The following is a 26,218-nucleotide window of genomic DNA, read 5'->3' on the forward strand; positions in this document are numbered from 1 at the left end:
CATTTTTGGCAGATGAAGGTTCTACCATTACCTCTATGGATGTCATTTTACACTTTTGATTGACTATCAACCCTAACTACAATCTTTAGGCCATATAAGGGTATTCCTTCTCGAGCAGCTAGATTGCAAAGATTGTCTTTGATTTTGTCAGCACACAATTATGATATCCAGTATTGTCAGTCAGAGCAGCACGTAAATGCAGACGCTTTTTCTAGACTGCCACTACAAGTCAAACAAGGTCAGGAAGTCAAACAAGAATCTGGTGAAAATATTGCATATATCTTGGGCTGGTTTCTCCGTTCCTGAGACTCCGTTCCATGTTGACGCCAATTCGTCGGCTTCCACGACAGCAAAACTGGCGCTGCACATGGCACAAATCAGCGACCGTTGAGGGACTAGCACCGGCGCCATGTGGAACACAATCGATTCTAATGAGAAATGGTATGGGATTCACCGGGTCTGGGATTGACACTCAGGAGGCTGACAAGCTGTAGCCACATATACACACTTGACTTCCCACACACGCTCATCCCAGCCAACAAGATGGCACTGGTGGCGCTGGAGCACGCCCATTCCACTGATGGGTCGGTTGGGGCCAGAAGTTCACTGTCGGCAGTCAGCAGCGTATGCAGCTGCATGGCTGCCTTGCAGGCTGTGGCAATGGTGTTCCATGCCCGTGCATCCCGACCCCACAGCCTGCCTATTGGCCACCCCCGCTACTCTCCCCGGTCCTGGCAGAAGCACCCCCCCCCCCGGCTAGCGGCACAACTGTAGCAAACTATGGCGATGTTGGATCCTTTCCGCACCCCCTCTCTCCCCCTCAGCAATCACGGCGCCTGTTTTACAATTTTTAAAAGCACAAGTGAACCTCGCCATCGGGAAATCGCCCCAGTGGAGGTGGAGAATCACGAAGGCCCCAGAGAATACCGGGTCAGGTCTGTTAATGATATGCCAACAGCCTTTACTGTACATGCGTTCTAGAAAGTATTGACACATGTCGAGACAACAGAGAATTGTGATTTGGCGTGAAATTGGCGCCTACCTCGATTTTGGCATCAAATTGCCGCCCACCACGAATTTGGCATCGAAACCGATTCTCTGTCCAATCGCGTTCCCCGATTCCGGCATCAGCCGGCAGAGAATTCCGCCCTTTATATCTTTCTCATGTTGAAAACGTACCGGTAACTTCAACTCAAATACAAAAGTATAGAAGAATCAATCCGGTAATAGTGAAGGCTATGAATATGATTCAAACAGGCACTTTAACAAATGTGCACCAAAATAATTCAGACCTCAAGCCCTACATCACTAGGCATCTTGAATTGACAGTTCAGACTGGAGTTCTGCTCTGGGGTATTCGAGTGATCATTCGCCGTTTTGATGAAGTAGAATTCTTAAACAGCTACATGGAGGGCATCTTGGTGTGGTGAGGATGAAGGAGTTAGCATGCAGCTACTTCTGGTGGCCAGGATTAGATGACTAAATTGCGGAGAAGCTGGGGCTCTGCTAAATGTGTGCCACATTAAGGAATAATCCACCCTGCAACCTTTGCTTCCGTGGTAATGGCTTGAATTCATATTGACTATTCTGGGCCAATTGAGCGGCATATGTTCCTCATGATGGTTAACACACAAAGTGTCCAGAAGTCAAAATCATGAAGTCCACAACAACGGAACAGATAATTGAGAGACTAGATGAGGTATTCACAAGGTTCGGAAGGCCGTAGCAACTCATGATTGATAATGGGACTCAATTTACATCAACAGAGTAGTTGATGGTTACTTGATGGGGATTGGTATCCGCCATTTTAAATTTGCTCTGTATCACCCAGAAACCAATGGGTTGGCGAAACGCTTTGTGCACTCACTCAAATATGCAGTAGGCATTAAGAGATCAAGGTTCTTTACCCAGATGTGTTAACAAGTTCCTAATATCATATAGAAATTCTGCACATTCAACAATGCAAACCTTCCTGGCAATGCTACTATTCAAGAGGAAATTGAGAACCCAATTCAACCTCTTGACACCACTTACAACTTCAGAAATTGCTAGGCAACAGCATCAGACTCAAATGGTTAGAAGAGAGCAAAAACCAAAGAGGAGTCTTTAACCATGGAGAACATGTTCTAGCTAGAAATTATACCACAAGTGAAAAATGGACCCCAGTCATCATTGCAGCCAAGGCAGGTCCGATATCTTACACAGTTCAAACAGATATTAAACAAGTTTGGCTGACCAGGTATTAGCTTCACAAAGTGAATGTAGCGTCTTCACCAGAAATATTCACATTGGAGAGTATGGACAGTGACAGGACAGAACTGAAATCTACTATTGCAGAGATGACCGAATCTGTCACCACAGAATCGTCAGTACCAACAGAGACAGATACTGAGTTAGCTTCACAAGAATGACCACCAACGAGGTGTACAAGAAGACACTTCTGTGATCTCAAAGAGCCAAATTCCTGAACGTCTGACAAAGAGACTGTCTTACTGTATATATATAAATAACATGATGATGTAATGTAATGAATATTGTGTTGGATCTGTTGTTTAAGTGTTAAAAGAAAAGGCATTGGCACTAAAGGAGTAAAGAGGCAGGGGAGATATGTATTCAAGTAACATTATTGGCTGGTTAAATGTCACATGATACACAGTGACATCAGCAGGGCGTTTCAAGGGCTTTGGAGGAGTTCCCCATTTTACTCTGTAGAAGCAATATCTCTTAATAAACCCTGCGCAATGTTTTTATGAACTTAAAGCGTGGCACCTCTACTTCTCTTTCTCTTTGCAGCAACAACAAATATATAACATGCCTGTAACTCCCTGTAGATCTGGGGCTTCCGTGCATTTTCTTTTGTTTTTGCAAGGATGGGGATGACAAATCTGGGGCGAAATTCTCCATTATCGGCGGAAAGTCCGCCGATCGGCGCAAAAAACGGCGCAAATCCGACTTGCGTCACGTCGGGAAAATGGGTTGATAGTCTCCGGCCCGAAATGGGCTAGCAGCGACGTAACGGGATCCGCGCTTGCGCAGTGGTTCACGCCGTGCAGTGTCATACGCGCTGCACGGCGTGACGGCTCATAAGGCCGCGCTGCTCCCCCCCCACCCGACCGGAACACCCGACCGCAACACCCGACTGGATGGCTAGCCGTCGCTCAGCCCCGAGGTTCGAGTCACGCGATGTGGAGGCGCTCCTGGACGCGGTGGAGCAGAGGAGGGACGCCCTGTATCCCGGGCACGGCCGCAGAGTTGCCCCACGCCACAGCCGGCGTCTGTGGAGGGAAGTGACAGAGTCCGTCACCGCTGTGGCCCTGACACCACGGACAGGCGCCCAGTGCCACAAGAAGGTGAACGACCTCGTCAGAGAAGGCAGGGTGAGCCTCCCCCATATCCCCCCCTCCCCCATATCCCCCCTCCCCATATCCCCCATATCCCCCCTCCCCCATATCCCCCCTCCCCCATATCCCCCATATCCCCCCTCCCCCATATCCCCCCTCCCCATATCCCCCTCCCCATATCCCCCCTCCCCATATCCCCCCTCCCCCATAGCCCCCCTCCCCCATAGCCCCCCTCCCCCATATCCCCTCCCCCATATCCCCCATATCCCCCCTCCCCCATATCCCCCATCTCCCCCTCCCCCATATCCCCCCTCCACCATATCCCCCCTCCCCATACCCCCATATCCCCCCTCCCCATATCCCCCTCCCCATATCCCCCCTCCCCATATCCCCCCCTCCCCATATCCCCCCTCCCCCATATCCCCCCTCCCCCATATCCCCCCTCCCCATATCCCCCTCCCCATATCCCCCCTCCCCCATATCCCCCATATCCCCCCTCCCCCATATCCCCCCTCCCCCATATCCCCCCTCCTCCATATCCCCCCTCCCCCTTATCCCCCCCTCCCCCATATCCCCCCTCCCCATATCCCCCCTCCCCATATACCCCCTCCCCCATATACCCCCTCCCACATATCCCCCTCCCCCATATCCCCCCTCCCTCATATCCCCCCTCCCCCATATCCCCCCTCCCCCATATCCCTCCTCCCCCATATCCCCCATATCCCCCCTCCCCATATACCCCTCCCCCATATCCCCCCTCCCCCATATCCCCCCCTCCACCATATCCCCCCTCCCCCATATCCCCAAGTGAATCCAGCCCTAACCTTAACCTCTGCAATGCACGCGCAACCGATGGCGTGCATTCATATACCTGCCTAACACTGTTGCCTTTTACCCCTGCCCCCCCCCCCCCACAGGAGAAGCGCGCACACAACAATAGGGAGCATGTGAGGACTGGAGGAGGGCCCGCTGATGAGAGGCCACTGACCATACACGAGGAAAGGGCCCTGGAACTGGCTGGCGGACCTGAGGACCTGGAGGTTGCTGATGCAGAGGTCGGGGGCGTACTAGCGAGTGAGCCACCGACAGCCCGTCCCCATATCCCCCCTCCCCCATATCCCCCCTCCCCCATATCCCCCCTCCCCCATAGCCCCCATACCCCCCCTCCCCCATATCCCCCCTCCCCCATAGCCCCCCTCCCCATATCCCCCCTCCCCATATCCCCCTCCCCCATATCCCCCCTCCCCATATCCCCCCTTCCCCATATCCCCCATATCCCCCCTCCTCCATATCCCCCCTCCCCCATATCCCCCCTCCCCCATATCCCCCCTCCCCCATAGCCCCCATATCCCCCTCCCCCATATCCCCCTCCCCCATATCCCCCCTCCCCCATATCCCCCCTCCCCCATATCCCCCCTCCCCCATATCCCCCCTCCCCCATATCCCCCCTCCCCCAACAGGGAGACGACACCCCCGTCACGTGCGGGAGCGACCACCCAGCGACGAGGGGGGCAGCCACAGGCCCCCGTCACATCCGAGCCAGGACACCACTACCCAGGACACCACTACCCAGGATACCACTACCCAGGACACCACTACCCAGGACACCCCTACCCGGGACAGCACTACCCAGGAAGACGAAATACCGGACAGTGACTCAGAGTGGATGGGTGGAGACGAACCCCCACCCCAAAGTGCCATGGACTCAGAGTGGGACGAAGAGCACGACACAACGCCACTGCTGTCACCAACACCCTCCACCATCGCAGAAACACTCACCACGGTTGGGCACTTTAGTGATGAGGCGTCTGGTACACTCACTGGTGCGCACAACACAGCCGTCCCGGTACAGCAGGTGGAGGTAGGAGCAGCAGAGGGACCGGGCGGTCGGAGGGCAGCCCAGCCCAAGCGAACATCTGCCGCCCAGATGGATCCCGGGTTCCTGCAGTTACCACACCCACACACAGATCCGATGCAACCACCGACCCGGAGACGAGCGAAGAGGGTGACGGGCGGCTTGCGGCGGCTGCGGTCGCAGGTGGAGGAGTCCACCTGCGTCCAGGAGCTGGGAGTGGTGCCGGTCATGCGTGCCACCCAGGCCGACACCGCACGGGTGGACACGGCCCTGTTATCTGCAGGTGGCCGCACGGCGACGTGCATCCCATCGATCGCGCCCTGGACCATGGGGAACCCGGCAACGGCAGAGAAGCCCACGGCCCGGGCATCTTGGCTGGCCCGGTCCACGGGGAAGCGGATGTAGCGGTGCGCCATGGCATATAGGGCATCTGTCACTGCCCGGATGCACCGATGTCTGCGATATGCCGGACAGGTCCCCACTCGGTGCCTGGAATGACCCCGTTGCATAAAAGTTCAGGGCCTCCGTAACCTTGACGGACACGGGGAGAGGGTGTCCCCCCGCCAGTGCCACGCGGTGACAGGTGTGCCAGCAGTGGCAGATGTGTGCCACGGTTTCCCGGCTCATCCGGAGTCTCCTCCTGCATTCCCGGTCCGTGAGGTCCTGGTATGACTGCCGGGGCCGGTACACACGGGGCGCCCTCGGGTGCTTCCGTTGCCGTGGGGCCGCGACGTCCTCCTCCCCCTCCTCGTCCTGTCAGTCAGGTGTCCCTCCAGCCTGGCCGGCTGCCACCTGCCCCTCTGCGGCAGCCTGCGCCGCCTCTCTGGCACGCTCCTCCTCATCCAGGGCAACATAGACATGAGCGGCTGCCACCACGGCGGCCAACATCGCTGGATGATCTGAAAACATGACGGCCTGGTGGGGGGGACGGGAACGACGACATGTCATCATTGCCCATATCCCCTCCTCCCCCCAGCCAGGTGGCATGGACCGCATGGACTGTTGGAGGCTGGCACCTGGCCAGGTGGACCAACTCACTTGCCCTCCCATCCCCCTCCTCGGCATGGACCCCCACCCCCAACCTCCACCCCAGCACGGACACCCCCCCAACCTCCACCCCGGCACGGACCCCCGCCCCCCAACCTCCACCCCAGCACGGACCCCCCCGCCAACCTCCACCCCGGCACGGACCCCCCCGCAACCTCCACCCCGGCACGGCACGGACCCCCCCCAACCTCCACCCCAGCACGGACCCCCCCCCCAACCTCCACCCCGGCACGGACCCCCCGCCCCCCAACCTCCACCCCGGCACGGACCCCCCCCAACCTCACCCCGGCACGGCACGGACCCCACCCCAACCTCCACCCCGGCACGGACCCCCCCCCAACCTCCACCCCGGCATGGCACGAACCCCCACCAACCTCCACTCCGGCACGGACCCCCCCCCAACCTCCACCCCAGCACGGACCCCCCCCCCAACCTCCACCCCGGCACTGACCCCCCCCCCCCAACCTCCACCCCGGCACGGCACGGAACCCCCCCAACCTCCACCCCAGCACGGATCCCCCCCCCAACCTCCACCCCGGCACGGAGCCCCCGCCCCCCAACCTCCACCCCGGCACGGACCCCCCCCCCAACCTCACCCCGGCACGGCACGGACCCCACCCCAACCTCCACCCCGGCACGGACACCCCCCCAACCTCCACCCCGGCACGGCACGAACCCCCCCCAACCTCCACCCCGGCACGGACCCCCCCCCAACCACCACCCCAGCACGGACCCCCCCCCAACCTCCACCCCGGCACGGACCCCCCCAACCTCAACCCGGCACGGCACGGACCCCCCCCCAACCTCCACCCCGGCACGGACCCCCCCCAACCTCCACCCCGGCACTGACCCCCCCCCCCCCAACCTCCACCCCGGCACGGCACGGAACCCCCCCAACCTCCACCCCAGCACGGATCCCCCCCCCAACCTCCACCCCGGCACGGACCCCTCGCCCCCCAACCTCCACTCCGGCACGGACCCCCCCCCCAACCTCACCCCGGCACGGCACGGACCCCCCCCAACATCCACCCTGGCACGGACCACCCCCCAACCTCCACCCCGGTACGGCACGGACCCACCCCCAACCTCCACCCCGGCACGGACCCCTCCACCAAACCTCCGCCCCAGCACGGACCCCCCCCCCAACCTCCACCCCGGCACGGACCCTCCCCCAACCTCACCCCGGCACGGACCGCCCCCCAACCTCCACCCCGGCACGGACCCCCCCCCAACCTCCACCCCGGCACGGACCCCCCCCCCAACCTCCACCCCAGCACGGACCCCCCCCAACCTCCACCCCGGCACGGACCCCCCCCCCAATCCCCACCCCGACACGGCACGGACCCCCCCCCAACCTCCACCCCGGCACGGCACGGACCCCCCCCCCTCAACCTCCACCCCGGCACGGACCCCCCCCCCAACCTCCACCCCAGCACGGACCCCCCCCCAACCTCCACCCCGGCACGGACCCCCCCCCCAACCTCCACCCCGGCACGGCACGGACCCCCCCCCAACCTCCACCCCGGCACGGACACCCCCCCAACCTCCACCCCGGCACGGCACGGACCCCCCCCAACCTGCACCCCAGCACGGACCCCCCCCAACCTCCACCCCGGCACGGCACGGACCCCCCCCCAACCTCCACCCCAGCACGGACCCCCCCCCAACCTCCACCCCAGCACGGACCCCCCCCCAACCTCCACCCCGGCACAGACCCCCCCCCAATCTCCACCCCAGCACGGCACGGACCCCCCCCAACCTCCACCCCAGCACAGACCCCCCCCAACCTCCACCCCGGCACGGACCACCCGCCCCCCAACCCCCACCCCGGCACGGACCCCACCCCAACCTCACCCCGGCACGGCACGGACCCCCCCAACCTCCACCCCGGCACGGACCCCCCCCAACCTCCACCCCGGCACGGCACGGACACCCCCCCAACCTCCACCCCGGCACGGACCCCCCCCAACCTCCACCCCGGCACGGACCCCCCCCCCAAACTCACCCTGGCACGCATGGACCCCCCCCAACCTCCACCCCGGCACGGACCCCCCCCAACCTCCAGCCCGGCACGGACCCCCCCGCCCAACCTCCACCCCAGCACGGACCCCCCCCCAACCTCCACCCCGGCACGGACCCCCCCCAATCTCCGCCCCAGCACGGCACGGACCCCCCCCACCTCCACCCTGGCACGGCACGGACCCCCCCCCAACCTCCACCCCAGCACGGACCCCCCCCAACCTCCACCCCGGCACGGACCCCCCCCAACCTCCACCCCGGCACGGACCCCCCCCCAACCTCCAGCCCGGCATGGACCCCCCCCGCCCAACCTCCACCCCAGCACGGACCCCCCCAACCTCCACCCCGGCACGGACCCCCCCCAATCTCCACCCCAGCACGGCACGGACCCCCCCCACCTCCGCCCCGGCACGGCACGGACCCCCACAACCTCCACCCCGGCACGGACCCCCCCCCAACCTCCACCCCGGCACGGACCCCCCCCCCCAACCTCCACCCCGGCACGGACCCCCCCAATCTCCACCCCAGCACGGCACGGACCCCCCCCCACCTCCACCCCGGCACGGCACGGACCCCCCCCCAACCTCCACCCCGGCACGGACCCCCCCCCAACCTCCACCCCGGCACGGACCCCTCCCCCAACCTCCACCCCGGCACGGCACGGACCCCCCCCAACCTCCACCCCGGCACGGACCCCCCCCCCCCCAACCTCCACCCCAGCACGGACCCCCCCCCCAACCTCCACCCCGGCACGGACCCCCCATCCACCTCCCCGGCACGGACCCCCTCCCGGCACTCCCCCGGAGCCCAGCCTACTGTAACCACCCCCCACCCCCGCCGCACACACACACACACACAACCCGAGACACACCTCTCCTCACGCAATCAGACTGCGGCCACGCCATTGCCTGCCCAGAGCCAACCCCCCAGGCCGTCACTCACCTCCACGCTGGTCGGCGTGAGCCTGGAGCACCGGGTCACGCCGATGAAAAGGAGGTTTAATTTACGTCGACGTGAACGGTCATCACGTCGACGGGACTTCGGCCCATCCGGAAGGGAGAATATCGGCAGGCCGAAAATCGGCTGCCTTGCGCAGACCCGTGACATTCTCCGCGGTAGCGGCGAATTTAACGCCCCGCCGACTTTTCTCCCTTCGGAGACTTCGGCAACCGGCGGGGGCGGGATTCACGGCGGTCAACGGCCATTCTCCGACCCTCTGGGGGGTCAGAGAATGATGCCCCTGTTCCTTGCTCCTACCTGGGTGCAGGTGGTCTGGAATCGGAAAGAGAAGGCTGTGCTGGGTTATTGATACCATTGGCTCTGCTGGAGTTGAGGGAGGGATGTATGTTGGTGTGCACCCAGCCATGGCTTGAGGAGAGGACTTTACCCTGACCTCCCGTGATGATTGTGGGGCTGTGCATCGTGGGTGGGGTGTGCGCCATTTTGTAATGCTGTCATGTTCACATGATCTTATCCTGTTCCTCCCTTAATCTCCAGTGAGGTCGGGCGATGTGGACATCTAGTTTTGTTTAACAATGGTGTCAAGCAATTGTGATGTTGTTCTCTTGTTCCATATTGTGCTCAGTGGGTGGAGCCGATACTGTTTTTTCCCTTCCTTGCTTTGGGTGCTGTATTATTTTGTAACTTTGTTGTGCTATTTTGTTTAAAAAAATGTAAAATCTCAATAAACAGATTTAAAATTATTAGTTGACCTAGCACCTACTGCTGTTTGTGGGCAAGAGTTCCAGACTTCTACCAGCCTTTGGATTGGATTGGATTTGTTTATTGTCACGTGTACCGAGGTACAGTGAAAAGTATTTTTCTGCGAGCAGCTCAACAGATCATTAAGTACATGAGAAGAAAAGGGAATAAAAGAAAATACATAATAGGGCAACACAACATATACAATGTAACTACAAAAGCACTGGCATCGGATGAAGCATACAGGGTGTAGTGTTAATGAAATCAGTCCATAAGAGGGTCATTTAGGAGTCTGGTGACAGTGGGGAAGCAGCTGTTTTTGAGTCTGTTCGTGCGTGTTCTCAGACTTCTGTATCTCCTGCCCGATGGAAGAAGTTGGAAGAGTGAGTAAGCCGGGTGGGAGGGATCTTTGATTATACTGCCCGCTTTCCCCAGGCAGCGGGAGGTGTAGATGGAGTCAATGGATGGGAGGCAGGTTCGTGTGATGGACTGGGCGGTGTTCACGACTCTCTGAAGTTTCTTGCGGTCCTGGGCCGAGCAGTTGCCATACCAGGCTGTGATGCAGCCTGATAGGATGCTTTCTATGGTGCATCTGTAAAAGTTGGTAAGAGTCAATGTGGACATGCCGAATTTCCTTAGTTTCCTGAGGAAGTCTAAGCGCTGTTGTGCTTTCTTGGTGGTAGCGTCGACGTGGGTGGACCAGGACAGATTTTTGGAGATGTGCACCCCTAGGAATTTGAAACTGCTAACCATCTCCACCTCGGCCCCTTGATGCTGACAGGGGTGTGTACAGTACTTTGCTTCCTGAAGTCAATTACCAGCTCTTTAGTTTTGCTGGCATTGAGGGAGAGATTGTTGTCGCTACACCACTCCACTAGGTTCTCTATCTCCCTCCTGTATTCGGACTCATCGTTATTCGAGATCCGGCCCACTATGGTCGTATCGTCAGCAAATTTGGAGATGGAGTTGGAACCAAGTTCTGTCACGCAGTCGTGTGTATACAGGGAGTAGAGTAGGGGGCTAAGTACGCAGCCTTGAGGACTATTGTGGAGGAGGTGTTGTTGTTCATTCTTACTGATTGTGGTCTGTTGGTCAGAAAATCGAGGATTCAGTTGCAGAGTGGGGAGCCAAGTCCTAGGTTTTGGAGCTTTGATATGAGTTTGGCTGGGATTATGGTGTTGAAGGCGGAGCTGTAGTCAATAAATAGGAGTCTAATGTAGGAGTCCTTGTTTTCGAGATGCTCTAGGGATGAGTGTAGGGCTAGGGAAATGGTGTCTGATGTGGACCTGTTGCAGCGGTATGCGAACTGCAGTGGATCAAGGCGTTCTGGGAGTATGGAGGTGATGCACTTCATGATCAACCTCATGAAGCACTTCATTACGACTGAAGTCAGGGCCACTGGTCGGTAGTCATTGAGGCACGTTTGCATTGAAAAAATGTTTCACAACTTCTCTCCTAAATGAACTGCATCTGATTAAGTTATGTCCCATTGGTGGAAAAAGATCAAACATTCTAAAAGCCTCACTCAATCCTGAACTTTATATTCCATGGGATACAAGGCTAATTCATGCAATCTCCCCTCTTTACCCAGATTCTTACCCTTGGAGTTCAGTAACACTTTGGTGAATCTGTAACACACCCTGGGCGCGATTCTCCGCTCCCGCGCCGGTTGGGAGAATCGCCTGGGTTGCCAAATTTTCCCGCGACGCCGGTCCGACGCCCTCCCGCGATTCTCACAAGCGGCAAGAACGGACCCGTCGAGTTCCGCGCGGTGCAGACCGGAGAATCGCCCGAGACACCCAAAGTGGCGATTCTCTGGCACCCCTGCTATTCTCAGGCCCGGATGGGCCAAGTGGGCAGCACAAGTTGGCGGGTTCCCCCTGGCGCCGTCCACACGTGGTCGCTGTCGGCGGGAACAGCGCGGGAACGCTGGGCGGGGTGACCTGCGGGGGGGGGGGGGGGTATCCTGCACCGGGGGGGGGCCCTCAAATGGGGTGTGGGCCGCGGTCGGTGCCCACCGATCGTCGGGCCGTCCTCTCTGAAGGAGGACCTCCTTTCTTCCGCAGCCCCGCAAGATCCGTCTGACATCTTCTTGCGGGGCGGACTCGGAGAGGACGGCAACCACGCATGCGCATGCGCGGATGACGGCAGTTATGTGGCGCCGGCCGCGTCATGTATGTGGCGCCGCGAGGCCTGGCGCGTGTAAATGATGCGCCGCTGCTCCTAGCCCATTATCGGGCCCTGAATCGGTCGGGATAGGCGCCGTTCTCGACGGCGCGAACACTCTGCCTCCATTTCGGAGAATCCCGCTCCCTTTTAAGGCTAATATATTGTAATAATGGGCGAAATTCTCCCCCAACGGCGCGATGTCCGCCGACTGGCGCCAAAAACGGCGCCAATCAGACGGGCATCGCGCCGCCCCAAAGGTGCGGAATGCTCCGCATCTTTGGGGGCCGAGCCCCAACATTGAGGGGCTAGGCCAGCGCCGGAGGGATTTCCGCCCCGCCAGCTGGCGGAAATGGCGTTTGTTGCCCCGCCAGCTGGCGCATACATTCGGCGCATGCGCGGGAGAGTCAGCGGCCGCCGACAGTTCCCCGCGCATGCGCAGTGGGGAGAGTCTCTTCCGCCTCCGCCATGGTGGAGGCCGTGGCGGAGGCGAAAGAGTGCCCCCACGGCACAGGCCCTCCCGCGGATCGGTGGGCCCCGATCGCGGGCCAGGCCACTGTGGGGGCACCCCCCGGGGTCAGATCGCCCCGCGCCCCCCCCACCCCCCAAGACCCCGGAGCCCGCCCACGCCACCTGGTCCCGCCGGTAAATACCAGCTTTGATTTACGCCGGCGGGACAGGCGATTTCTGGGCGGGACTTCGGCCCATCTGGGCCGGAGAATTGAACGGGGGGTCCCGCCAACCGGCGCGGCCAGATTCCCGCCCCCGCCCAATCAGGTCTGCCAGCATCTGTGGAGAGAGAAACATTTTTGAAAATAAATTTAGAGTAGCCAATTCTTTTTTTCCCAATTACGGGGCAATTTAGCGTGGCCAGTTAACTTACCCTGCACTTCTTTTTGGGTTGTGGGGGTGAGACCCACACAGACACGGGGAGAATGTGTAAACTCCACACGGACAGTGATCCGGGGCCGGGATCGAAACCGGGTCCTTGGCGCCGTGAGTCAGCAGTGCTAACCATGGACAGAGAAACACGAGTTAATGTTGCGAGTCCATCTGATCCTTCTACAGAACTGAAGAGGGATAGAAATGTAATGAATTATATAGTTGGCGAGGGAGGATAAAGTAGGTGGGGCAGAAAAGGTTAGGGATGAGCCAGAGACAAGGAGGGATTGACAAAGATGTCATGTACACAAGACAAAAGGAGTGCTAATGGTAGCGTTAAAGACTAAAGAAGGTGCTGATAATGGCATAAGCGCAAGATTGCAGAATATGCCAACAGGAGAACAAAGGTTAGTGCTCAGTGAAAGCAAAACTGCACAAGTGGCAGATGACCATGTGGGGAAGGCAAGGGCTGCATTGAGAAAAACTAAGGAAGCAAAAAACAAATTGGAGGTCAAGATGGAGGGGAACGGTCACAAGCTATGTTCGTTTACTGACTCAAATGCCAACTCTTCTCAAAAATCCAGGCATTTGTAATTCCAGTACTGTGCTTCCAAATTCGAGTCTGCAAGCTTGTTGCTGAAATTGTTTTTGCATTTCTTCACCCTTCTTGTCTAGAGTTTTTGGGGCAATGGGTGTTTTGATTTGGCTTTTTTTGCATCCCCTTTAAATATTTGGTACACTCAAATGTTTTTTTTTTAAAGGTCTTTGGAAAACTTTGGCTGTCCTTGGCTAATGTTGATTACCTAACTGCCGAAATGGTGTGTGGCGGGGATGGAAGAACCAAGTGAATGTCACCGACACTGTGTGAAGAGGGGAGCACACATCAGTCAGCTCCATCAGTCAAAGTTGCTGCTCCAGGGCACAAGGAAACAGCCAATAAGCAGCTCCTTCAGGGCATGTCATGCCAGGGTAAGCAACAGCCCCAACTGTGTTCTGGGTGGGAAAGGGCCTACTGCAATCTTGCTATGCAAGTCCACATCCTCCAAATAATTCTGATGAAGTCAAAGTATGCTGCCAACTGCTGGCTAACAAAACCTAGACATTGCACCTAAGATAAGTTGTGACTTACTAATTCATGCCAGATTAAGATTTGGTGAGAGTGAAAATTTCCCATTGAATGGTTATAGGTGTTTTAAGTATATATATTTACCTGAATTGCACAAGGGGAATTTTCTAATAAAATTAATGCATCCAGCTAAAATGGTTTTGCTAGGCCTGTAGGGGTTCCAGTCTGAGGGCTTTGGTGACGGCTCCACTGCTGCTAGCTCCGGGGAGGTATATGGAGAGCCCGATGGTACAGTCCACAGTTCGGGTGTGGAATCAGCTGCGGAGACATTTTAAATTGGAGGGGATGTCAATTTTGACACCGCTGTTCGGGAGCCATAGGTTAAGCCGGGGGAGATGGATGGGATGTATGGGAAGTGGAGGGAGGCGGGGCTGGTGAGGGTGAGGGATGTGTACTTGGAAGGAAAGTTTGCAAGTCAGGATGTGTTGCAGGAGACGTTAGAGTTGCTGAGGGGGAGTGAATTTAGATATGTGTAGGGGAGTGACTTTGCGCAAAAGTGGAGGACTTTTCACAGGTTGCGGGAGTACCCTTTATTGGAACAATTGCTTCTCCCGGATGAGTTGGGAGTGGGCAGGATTGGGGATATATACAGGTGGTTGGGGAGTGCAAGTGGTGAGGATTAAGAACAATTGGGAGGAGTTGGGGGAATAGGCTGGAGACTGTGGTGCAAGGCGATGTGTAGGGTGAATTCAACTTCCTCCTGTCTGAGGATGAGCTTGATTCAGTTCAAGGTAATGCACAGGGTACATATGACCTGGGCGACGATGAGTGGCTTCTTTCAAGGGGTGGCCAATGAGTGCTAGAGGTTTGGGCAGGAGCCGGCGAATGCGCTCATGTTCTACAGTTGTGAGAAGCTGGAGAGATACTGGGAAGGGTCGTTTGGGACATTGTATAAGATTGTGGGGGTGGAGGTCAGATCTGTGGGTTATCGTTAGTGCTGGGAGTGCTGGAGGGAAAGGGGGCCGATGCTGTGGCCTTTGCTTCTCTAATTGCCCGGCGAAGAACCTTACTAAACTGGGATCAGATACGCTGCCAGGGATGGTGGCCTGGCTGGAGGACTTGTACAATTTTCTCCGGTTGGAATAAATGTAATTTGAGTTGAGGGGGTTGGCGGAGGGCTTTGAGACACGGTGGGGGTTGTTCATGATGACGTTTGAGGAACTGTTCATTTCGGGGGGGGGGGGGGGGGGGGGGGGGGGGAGGGGAGGGGTAAAAATTGTACAAACTGTGGGCTGAGAGTTTGTGGAGTGTGTTTTTGTATGTTGCTGTTTATTTTTACGTTTGGAATAATAATAATAATCTTTGTCACAAGTAGGCTTACATTAACACTGCAATGAAGTTACTGTGACAAGCCCATAGTCGCCACATTCCGGCGCTTGTTTGGGTACACTGAGGGAGAATTCAGAATGTCCAATTCACCTAACAGCAAGTCTTTCGGGACTTGTGGGAGTAAACCGGAGCACCCGGGAGGAAACCCACGCAGACACGGAGAGAACGAGCAGTGACCCAAGCCGGAAATCGAACCTGGGACCCTGCCACTGTGAAGCAACAGTGCTAACCACTGTGCTACCGTGCCACATTTAAAAAAAATGGTGTTGCTTCTCCTTGTGCTGCCTTCAAGTATGAAAAGTCCAAAGTTTGATAATCTCTTAGCTTTCCCATTTTTATCGGAAAGCATTCAATCTCCATGCTGCTCCTGAAGGGTTAGAGCCAGTGTTTCTTGGAGAAGCATTTCACTGTCTTGCCCCCAAGCTTCTTTCTTGCTTTGACATTGGTAACTCCCAATGGAGAATTTCAACTATCTTTACATTTAGCAACCAATAGTTGTCTTCAGTATCTGTGGGCCTGGATTAATTTGAATTCAATCTGTTGTCACAGGAACCTTCCTAAAGAGCAGTCATCTCAACCAAACCTAACACATGGCACACCTTGGCTGCTTTGGTAATCATCCTATCCCCCACTTCATCCCGATAACTATATGCATACAATCCATTAACTCCATCTTCATCATTGATAAATGTCCGAATCTGAAACCAGTTTGCAAACTTGGGTGTCCTATTTAACCCTTGGCTAAGCTTTCTAACCTTTCCGTCAATTAAGACTCCCACCTCCATGTTGTCATCTGTTTCTGTCCTCGCCTCAGTCCATCGTCTGCTGAAACCCTCATACCTGCTTTTGTTACCTCCAAAGTCAACCTTTCCACTACTGGCTTCCCAGTTTCTATAATCTTCAGCCCATCCGGAAATTACTTGATTCTAAGGCTCACCAAATCCACTGCACCCGTGCAGGCTGACCTCTGTTGACGCTCATGCTGGTAAAGCTTTGAAGTTAAAATTTTCATCTTTGTGATCAAATCACTTGCAGCCTTAAATTTTCCTAATTCTAAAAGCCTCCTTCAGCCCTCTGAGATCTCTGTGCCTCCAATTCTAGCTTCAAGGGTCCCCAATTTATCATCACTTCTCTGCTGATGATGGTGCCTGTGTTTGTCTCGACCCTAAACTCTAGAATTCCTTACCTAACCTCTCCATCTCTCCTTTACCATGCCCTTTGGCCTGTCTTAATATTGTTATGTTGTTCAATGTCAGATTTTGTCTGATAGCAATCCTGCAAAGCACTTTGGAATGTTATGCTATGCAAAAAACCGGTCTGGTCAATACAAAAGGTGGAATTCTTTTAACTTTTATTAGGAATCAATCAGGTTTGTCCAGAATATGTGAATACAACATCCACTATTCTTAAGGAATAAACAATGAACCAATCCAAGAATGTGGGGCCCCATTCTTCTAATAGTGCTTTAGTATACAAAAAAACCTCTCAAATGGGTCAGACAATCAGAAGGCAAAATCGCAGCTTTAAGATTAATTTCTTCTGGTCAATCTGTTGCAAACAGTTTTAGGTAAGATTAACAAGCAAGATTTGTTTTATGTAATGTAACATACGGGTCAAGGACAGATTGGCTCCTTTTCAGGAATGATTTCACCTATACCACCTGTTTTTAAAAAAAAACATCACCCAAGCAGTAGTACAGTTCCTTTTCATCGTGATTTGATCACAAGGTGCCTCAAAAACAGCCTGATCCTATCCACAGACACCCACATCTGCACGTCGCTGGAAAGAGTCACTGAGTAACAATGGGGAGGAAGCTGTCTGACCAATGACCTCATTCCTAACCTCAGCAGATATTTAACTTCCTAACATCTGTAAACTGGTTTAAACACATTCTCCTATGTTACTTGGATGAAAATTAAAATTGTTGCAAAAATTATGTCAACTCCATCATGAAGTTTTGCTGATGCGTCACTTGAGGGAAGGTCTCGACTGAATCCCACATTCCTCGAGTCGGCAGCAGAAATCCTGTCGTTGAGTACAGAGATTTTTAAAAAGCAACTCATTGTCCACAATTGAAGAGAAAGTGGTAAGTTTCAATTAAGGACACAGAAATGGTTGAAAATCGAGGAACACCGGTTCACATTATAATGCAGCATCCTTGCATTTCTGAGAGTCCCAGATACACCAGAAAGCTCTGAACCCATAGTAAACACTATTTTGGAATGGATGTTGCGAGCATGGGATTGTTCCACTTGATCTTTAATGATGAAAGGTGTGAAATCCAAATTCCAATGGAGTTGAAGGCGAGCGTGATCGTTGTTTTTGGTGTTCAACTAGTTTCAATGGACTGATAAGGTTCTTGCATAGGGTTCAGCCTCATTAATAAAATGTGGCACATTTGTGAAAGTTACAGGCCAACTAGAGGTATTTACTCTTGAAATGTCATGCATAAATCTCTCCTGTAGCTTTACTGTCAGGGCTCATCTTCTCTTGTACCTAAAACACACAAGCAAATTATTCGATCTACAAGTGCACGATTTTCAACATCAAAGTAGCTGATGGTTAAGACTTCAGGGAAATGGGTACCATCAGCCAGGGGTATTAATCAGAGTAATCACTGTTGTGTTAAATGCAGGGCATAAATATTGAAGACAAAGTCATGGCTTGAAGAACAAGAACAAATTATTGTTTAAAAACAATACTGATGATGACAAATTCAGGAGTGTGCAGATTTTATTATTTGTTCTTGGTATTTGGGCAGCAGCACCACAGAAGACAATATTAAGTGTCCAGCTCTAGCTGACCCGAGGGCATCAGGAACCAATTATACAAGGTACAGTGACTGAGGGGAGCTCAGTGAATAGGCCCAGTAATACTAAAAGGAATAAAACAGGAAGTAAAAACATAAATGGTAAGCGACGCGGCAGGTTGTTACATGAAGATATGGGTTCAACGACAAGGAAAATTAGGAGAAAAGTTAAGAGGAAATATAACTTAGGAGAGGTTACTGATCGAGGTGTTAAGATTCAAAACAGAGGTATAAAAGCTAACATAAGTGTACTTTATCTGAATGCTCGTAGTATTCGTAATAAGGTAAATGGGTTGATGGCACAAATCATCGTGAATGACTATGATTGAGCGCCATTACTGAAACATGGTTAAAGGATGGTCACGACTGGGAGTTAAATATCCGAGGGTATCAAACTATTCGGAAGGACAGAGTGGATGGTAAGGGAGGTGGTGTAGCTCTGTTATTTAAGGATGACATCCGGGCAATAGTAAGGGATGACATCAGTGCTATGGAGGATAAGGTTGAATCCATTTGGGTGGAAATCAGGAATAGTAAGGCGAAAAAGTCACTGATAGGAGTAGTCTATAGGCCACCAAATAGTAACATTATGGTGGGGCAGGCAATAAACAAAGAAATAACTGATGCATGTAGAAATGGTACAGCAGTTATCATGGGGGATTTTAATCTACATGTCGATTGGTTTAACCAGGTCGGTCAAGGCAGCCTTGAGGAGGAGTTTATAGAATGTATCCGCGATAGTTTCCTAGAACAGTATGTAGTGGAACCTACGAGGGAACAAGCGGTCCTAGATCTGGTCCTGTGTAATGAGACAGGATTGATTAATGATCTCATAGTTAAGGATCCTCTCGGAAGGAGCGATCACAATATGGTGGAATTTAAAATACAGATGGAGAGTGAGAAGGTAAAATCGAACACTAGTGTTTTGTGCTTAAACAAAGGAGATTACAATGGGATGAGAGAAGAGCTAGCTAAGGTAGACTGGGAGCAAAGACTTTATGGTGAAACAGTTGAGGAACAGTGGAGAACCTTTCAAGTGATTTTTCACAGTGCTCAGCAAAGGTTTATACCAACAAAAGGAACGGTAGAAAGAAGGAAAGTCGACCGTGGATATCTAAGGAAATAAGGGAGAGTATCAAATTGAAGGAAAAAGCATACAAAGTGGCAAAGATTAGTGGGAGACTAGAGGACTGGAAAATCTTTAGGAGGCAACAGAAAGCTACTAAAAAAGCTATAAAGAAGAGTAAAATAGATTAGGAGAGTAAACTTGCTCGAATATATAAAAACAGATAGTAAAAGTTTCTACAAATATATAAAACAAAAGAGAGTGGCTAAGGTAAATATTGGTCCTTTAGAGGATGAGAAGGGAGATTTAATAATGGGAGATGAGGAAATGGCTGAGGAGCTGAACAGTTTTTTGGGTCGATCTTCACAGTGGAAGACACAAATAACATGCCAGTGACTGATAGAAATGAGGCTATGACAGGTGAGGACCTTGAGATGATTGTTATCACTAAGGAGGTAGTGATGGGCAAGTTAATGGGGCTAAAGGTAGACAAGTCTCCTGGCCCTGATGGAATGCATCCCAGAGTGCTAAAAGAGATGGCTAGGGAAATTGCAAATACACTAGTGATAATTTACCAAAATTCACTAGAATCTGGGGTGGTCCAGGTGGATTGGAAATTAGCAAACGTGACACCACTGTTTAAAAAAGGAGATAGGCAGAAAGTGGGTAATTATAGGCCAGTGAGCTTAACTTCGGTAGTAGCGAAGATGCTGGAATCTATCATCAAGGAAGAAATAGCGAGGCATCGGGATGGGAATTGTCCCATTGGGCAGACGCAGCATGGGTTCATAAAGGTCAGGTCGTGCCTAACTAATTTGTTGGAATTATGAGGACATTACCAGAGCGGTAGATAACGGGACGCCAATGGATGTGGTATATCTGGATTTCCAGAAAGCCCTTGACAAGGTGCCACACAAAAGGTTGCTGCATAAGATAAAGATGCATGGCATTAAGGGTAAAGTAGTAGCATGGTTAGAGGATTGATTAATTAATAGAAAGCAAAGAGTGGGGATTAATGGGTGCTTCTCTGGTTGGCAATCAGTAGCTAGTGGTGTCCCTCAGGGATCAGTGTTGGGCCCACAATTGTTCACAATTTACATAGATGATTTGGAGTTGGGGGACCAAGGGCAATGTATTCAAGTCTGCAGACGACACTAAGATGAGTGGTAAAGCAAAAAGTGCAGAGGATACCGGAAGTCTGCAGAGGGATTTGGATAGGTTAAGTGAATGGGCTAGGGTCTGGCAGATGGAATACAATGTTGACAAATGTGAGGTAATCCATTTTGGTAGGAATAACAGCAAAAGGGATTATTATTTAAATGATAAAATATTAAAACATGCTGCTGTGCAGAGAGACCTGGGTGTGCTCGTGCATGAGTCGCAAAAAGGTTTACAGGTGCAACAGGTGATTAAGGCGGCGAATGGAATTTTGTCCTTCATTGCTAGAGGGATGGAGTTTAAGACTAGGGAGGTTATGCTGCAATTGTATAAGGTGATAGTGAGGCCACACCTTGAGTAGTGTGTTCAGTTTTGGTCTACTTACCTGAGAAAGGACGTACTGGCGCTGGAGGGTGTGCAGAGGAGATTCACTAGGTTAATCCCAGAGCTGAAGGGGTTGGATTACGAGGAGAGGTTGAGTAGACTGTGACTGTACTCGTTGGAATTTAAAAGGGATGAGGGGGGATCTTATAGAAACATATAAGATTATGAAGGGAATAGATAGGATAGATGTGGGCAGGTTTTTCCACTGGCGGGTGAAAGTAGAACTAGGGGGCATAGCCTCAAAATAAGGGGAAGTAGATTTAGGACTGAGTTTAGGAGGAACCTCTTCACCCAAAGGGTTGTGAATCTATGGAATTCTTTGCCCAGTGAAGCAGTTGAGGCTCCTTCATGAAATGTTTTTAAGATAAAGATAGATACTTTTTTGAAGAATAAAGGGATTCAGGGGTATGGTGTTCGGGCCGGAAAGTGGAGCTGAGTCCACAAAAGATCAGCCATGATCTCATTGAATGGTGGAGCAGGCTCGAGGGGCCATATGGCCTACTCCTGCTCCTAGTTCTTATGTTCTTATCTACGGTGCAGTTTGGAATCACATGTCGACCTCACCAGGTAGAGGAGTCAGGTCCCTTCCTGATGGCCATGTGTGAATCAGTTGGGAATCTCCAATAATCCAAGTTTTCTTGGTCATTTTTCTGATGCAAGCCCAAAAATGTATTGAGTTTTATTCTGTATATTTCAACTCTCCCGGTCTGGATTGCTAGTCTAGTATAGTGCGGTTTTAGTAGTGATGTTGAACCTATGGGTAAGTGGTCAATTGCAGTGGCACCTGCGAATAATTTACAAAAAAATTATAAACTTTACCACAATCACAAACAAAACGGTTAACATTCCCAAGTGAGCTTCCAGAAACTGCAGGTAACCTGTGCCAATCCTCCAGAAGATTTTGGAGAATACAAGCAAATTCCAATGAAAATGGTCAGAAAACATTTGCATAAAGGAATCTTTTCGATGGGCAAATTCACTGCTGCTTCTGACAAGATGCTGGAAGTGTTTGACTATTTTGCTTAAACTATCATGGACCAGGGCGGCAAGGTGACAAAATGGTTAGCACTGTTGCCTCATGGTGCCGAGGACCCGAGCTTGATCCCGGTCTCGGGTCACTGTCCGTGTGAAGTTTGCACATTCTCCCCATGTCCACTTGGGTCTCACCCCCACAACCCAAAAAATGTGCAGAGTAGGTGAATTGGTCATGCTAAATTGCCCCTTAATTGAAAAAAAAGAATTGGGTACTCTAAATTAAAAAAATATTTATAAAAAAATATAAACTCTCATGGAGAAAGGGAAAGCTTCAGCGTCACAATTAAAAAGAATCTGGCTTGACCATTTACCCAAGAGGTCCATTTTAATTGACATCCTAAGCAGTAGCCTGCTAGGGTGGCAAGGTGGTACAGTGGTTAGCACTGCTGTCTCAAGGCACCAAAGACCCAGGTTCAATCCCAGCCCCGAGTCACTGTCCGTGTGCAGTTTGCACATTCTTCCCGTGTCTGCATGGGTCTCAACACAAAATGACGTGCAGGTAGGTTGATTGGTCACACTAAACTGCCCCTTAATTGTGAAAAAAAATAATTGAGTATTCTAAATTTATATTTAAAAAAATATATGCAGCAGCCTGCTTTTAACCACTCAATCCCATTATGTACTGCAGCTTGTGCTACTCCTATATGCAAGTGCCACTTGGGTGGGGTACCGGAGGATTACAATTGACACCAACAATACTCTCAAGAGCTCTGTTGAGTGAAGGAGGTAGGGGAGGGTGAGAGGGGAACAGAAAAAAATGAACTTGCATTTATTTATGTGGCACCTCCACGCCACAGGATGTCCCAAAACACTTTACAGCCAATTAAATACTTTCAAAGTGATATTACCGTTGTAATGTGCAAGAACAATTGACCAAGGCTCTTAGTTCAGATCCCTGTTGGGAAGGGGTGGTTTAGTGGATGCCCTCAACCTCACTACCAAGGTGACTAGATTCACTCATGAAAGATGGGGCCTTAGGTGATGAGCTTTAATGTTGGTGGACCAGAAAGGCCAGGGCATGCAATCTGACCTGATCATTATCGGTGTTAATCTGAAGGGTATTTTAAAAATTATTCTTTCACAGGATGTGTGCTTCGCTGGCCAGAGCCATCCTTAGTCACCCTTCAATAGGTGGTGCCTTCTAGAGTCTCTGCAGTCCATGTGCTGTTAGGAAGGAATGGGCTGTAGACCACTGGTTTTCTAAACCTAACCAGACTTGTTGCAAAGGTAGCCCTCTCCAATACCAATAACGTGTTACAACAGAAATGTTCACCTGGACTTGGATTTAAAGTTGCCAGCTTTCCTGTGCTGGGTTATTCCCAGTCTCTTTCGGTCTTCAAAGGACGGCCTGCAAAGAAACCAAGATGCAATGAATCCAGATACTGAATATACAGCAGGTGGGTAGAGCATTGTTATACATCCAGGAAAGCTTTTCAGATTGTCAGTCTCTGACCACAGCTGAACTTTCACTGCCGGCTTCTAAGCCCCAGCTATACACAAAGAGAGCCTCTTACTTACACGGTTGGAAATACAGACACCTTCCTTCCAACTTGGTTACATTTCCCTTTGGAGCTCGACACATCCGCCGAATCTTTCCACCATCCCCTCCCATCCAACTACATGTCCCCCAATCCCACCCCTACATGCACTATTCTCACATCGTGCTTGATGCATCCCTCCCCCACACAAAAATGGCCTCAACAATCCAACAATATAATCAAAATCATGACACTACTTACCCAGCTCTGTACTGTTTAAGAGCCTTCGTACTTGTGTTTGTCAATTCTTCATCAAACACAGACTTCTTCGTTCTGTTCTTTTTATTACCTTAAGATAACGAAAATTGTAGTTTGTTCGACTTGTACATATTTTTTTAAATGCATCGTGAAAAGAATCAGTCCATTTAGTCTCAGAGCAAAAGTGTTCTTGGATCAGAAATATATTTGACTCTGATCTCGCCCACACCGACTGGTCAGTTCACCCACCTGCTGCGGGCTTTGGTTCATCCTCGGGCATCACTCTTGCTCTCTTTGGCCGACGGCCTCGCTTAGCGATTCGTTCTGCGTACATCTGTGATTTCGTGATTTCAAACTGCGTTCTCTCTTCCGCCTGGAATAAAGGAGAAGACATCACCAAACCTGTTACAATACACCACACCCTCACTCACAGGAGTCAGCTGAAGCCAATGCTTTTAAGGCTACACTGTGAGGGCTGTGGAGTTATGAGATGGACGTACCATCTCAAACCCCAAACAGAGCATCTCTTGACATTGCCCATGCCACTTAAGGAATTTTTGGAGTGGTGCCAAGGCAATTCACAAAAGAAAAGAGGGAAAGGAAAATGAGCTAATTGAGGATCACCCAAATGATGCCCCTCAAAGTTTCCATGTCGCCTGGTGGGTAAAATCCCACGTTGCTCAAATTCTACATTTCCATTACTTAAGTGTAGCTAACTTCTTCATTCCCCACAAATATCTAGATCAAGTACTCTACTCTATTGGCCTTCTCAACTTGAGAAGGTTAGACGAAGGCATCCCCAGAACGCCCCCAATGCTCTAGTAATACAAAATCCTCCTTCCTTCACTGGTTCTTGATCTCCTGCTAATCGTACAGTGATTGATTAACATTAGATGACTCAGTATCATCATTCTATTTTTCTTCCCTAGTTCCAACTAGCCTGGCACTGGGACTAACCCAAAGATTAATACAAACACACACTCCCAATAAGATTCACTGAATTATGATCAAGAGCAGAATCGTGGCTTAATTTTTTCTATCCTTCTAATCCCAAAGGTACCGAGGCAATTGTATCTAATCATATTTGTAGCTCTGGTTGAGATTAGATACCTCATCAGAGATCTGGGATAAAACCTAGGATGTCCTCGACTGCAAAGCTTAGTAAGTCCCACATTTATCTTTAGTCAGCCATTAGGAAGGTTTGAACTTCCACATTCTTTGCATGTTTTATCAAGGAGAACACTCCAGAATAATTTAAAACCAGGGTACATTAAATACCCCAAAATGCTGTTTGGTACTGACCGTCATCTCGCCCTTTTTCTTAATATTGTCCATGAACAATTTTCTCTTCTTTTTGCCTCTCAAGGCAACATCGAACTCCTGCAGAGCCTTTGCAACTGCGTTAAAAAAAATGTGATTGAACGTAGCTATTATCTTAAATATTCCTGTCAACTTTTACCCTGGCCAATTTCTATGTTCACATTTCACATTTAACGGGACCTGCCTATGTAAACTTGTAAAGATGCAGTTACACTTTGTCCAGAGGGCAGTGCTACACCACCCACTGGTGCAAGAATAGTATTCAGCCTGACGGGTCGCCAAAAGGAGTTTCTATTAGTGTTTATGGTATTTGCTCATAGAAGCACAATGCATCATTTTATAACATTTCGTGTGCCACTATAATGAGTCATTTATCTATTTAAATAAACAGGTTCAAAAGGGCAGCACTGTGGCGCAGTGATTAGTACTGCTACTTCACGGCTCTGAGAAACCGGGTTTGATCCTAGCCCTGGGTCACTGTCCATGTGGAGTTTGCACATTCTCCCCGAGTTTGCCTGGGTCTCACCCCCATAACCCAAAAAGGTGTGCAGGGTAGGTGGATTGGCCACGCTAAATTGCCCCTTAATTGGAAAAAAAGAATTTGGTACTCTAAATTTAAAAAGGCAGGACCACACGTGAGTCACAACAGTGGATGGTCATACAAAGGAGTTGGACACTCATCTTGTGATACCCCCTCTCCTAGATCACATGATAGACAGTCATTGATCACTGTGCAAATTACATATTTCCATTCTATGCCATCCTAGGTTTCTAGAGAGCCACCTGTTGGCCAGAATGAAGCTCACCTTTCTCTTTCTTCCGCTCCTCTCTGGTTTGAAACCAGATACGCTCTGGTCTCGTCTCTTCACTCTCCTTCTGTAGTTTGTTTTTAGCAGTGTTAATCTGTAGCAAACAAGTAAATCAAGATTAATACATGCCTGCTAACAGCAGTGTCACAGGCAGTGCTATTCCCTCCATTCCCACTGTAAGTTACCAACAAAGCTATTTCTCTCCATCCTACTCCACTTAATGTACATTAATGAACTAAGCCACTGAGTTCAACGGTAATTTGGGATAATAGGAGCAAAACACATGGCAGAAATGCTCCTACTTGTTGATACATTTCTTGGCATTTAATCATAACCAGTGTAAAGAAATTACCTTTTGGCACTGACTCCCCTTTAACACAGTGCATCAGAGTTTGAATCAGTCCCCAGTGGGACATCATTAAACTGGAAGCTCAC

The 26,218-nt window shown here is 51.6% G+C and overlaps 1 protein-coding gene across 1 annotated transcript in view; it reads right to left on the reverse strand.

Moving 5' to 3' along the window:
- Positions 1–16,800: 16,800 nt before the first annotated feature.
- Positions 16,801–26,218, reverse strand: part of ddx27 (DEAD (Asp-Glu-Ala-Asp) box polypeptide 27) — a 73,711-nt gene continuing 64,293 nt past the window's right edge. Inside the window, exons 16-21 of the mRNA XM_072514584.1 lie at positions 25,781–25,877; positions 24,957–25,051; positions 23,904–24,027; positions 23,658–23,745; positions 23,192–23,266; positions 16,801–17,962 (exon numbers count right to left, since the gene is read on the reverse strand). Of these exons, the coding sequence (XP_072370685.1) occupies positions 17,947–17,962; positions 23,192–23,266; positions 23,658–23,745; positions 23,904–24,027; positions 24,957–25,051; positions 25,781–25,877 (495 nt within the window). The 3' untranslated portion in view covers positions 16,801–17,946. The remainder of the gene's footprint in view (positions 17,963–23,191; positions 23,267–23,657; positions 23,746–23,903; positions 24,028–24,956; positions 25,052–25,780; positions 25,878–26,218) is intronic.

The sequence above is a fragment of the Scyliorhinus torazame genome, chromosome 8, assembly GCF_047496885.1.
Source record: "Scyliorhinus torazame isolate Kashiwa2021f chromosome 8, sScyTor2.1, whole genome shotgun sequence".
In the NCBI taxonomy this organism is placed as follows: domain Eukaryota; kingdom Metazoa; phylum Chordata; class Chondrichthyes; order Carcharhiniformes; family Scyliorhinidae; genus Scyliorhinus; species Scyliorhinus torazame.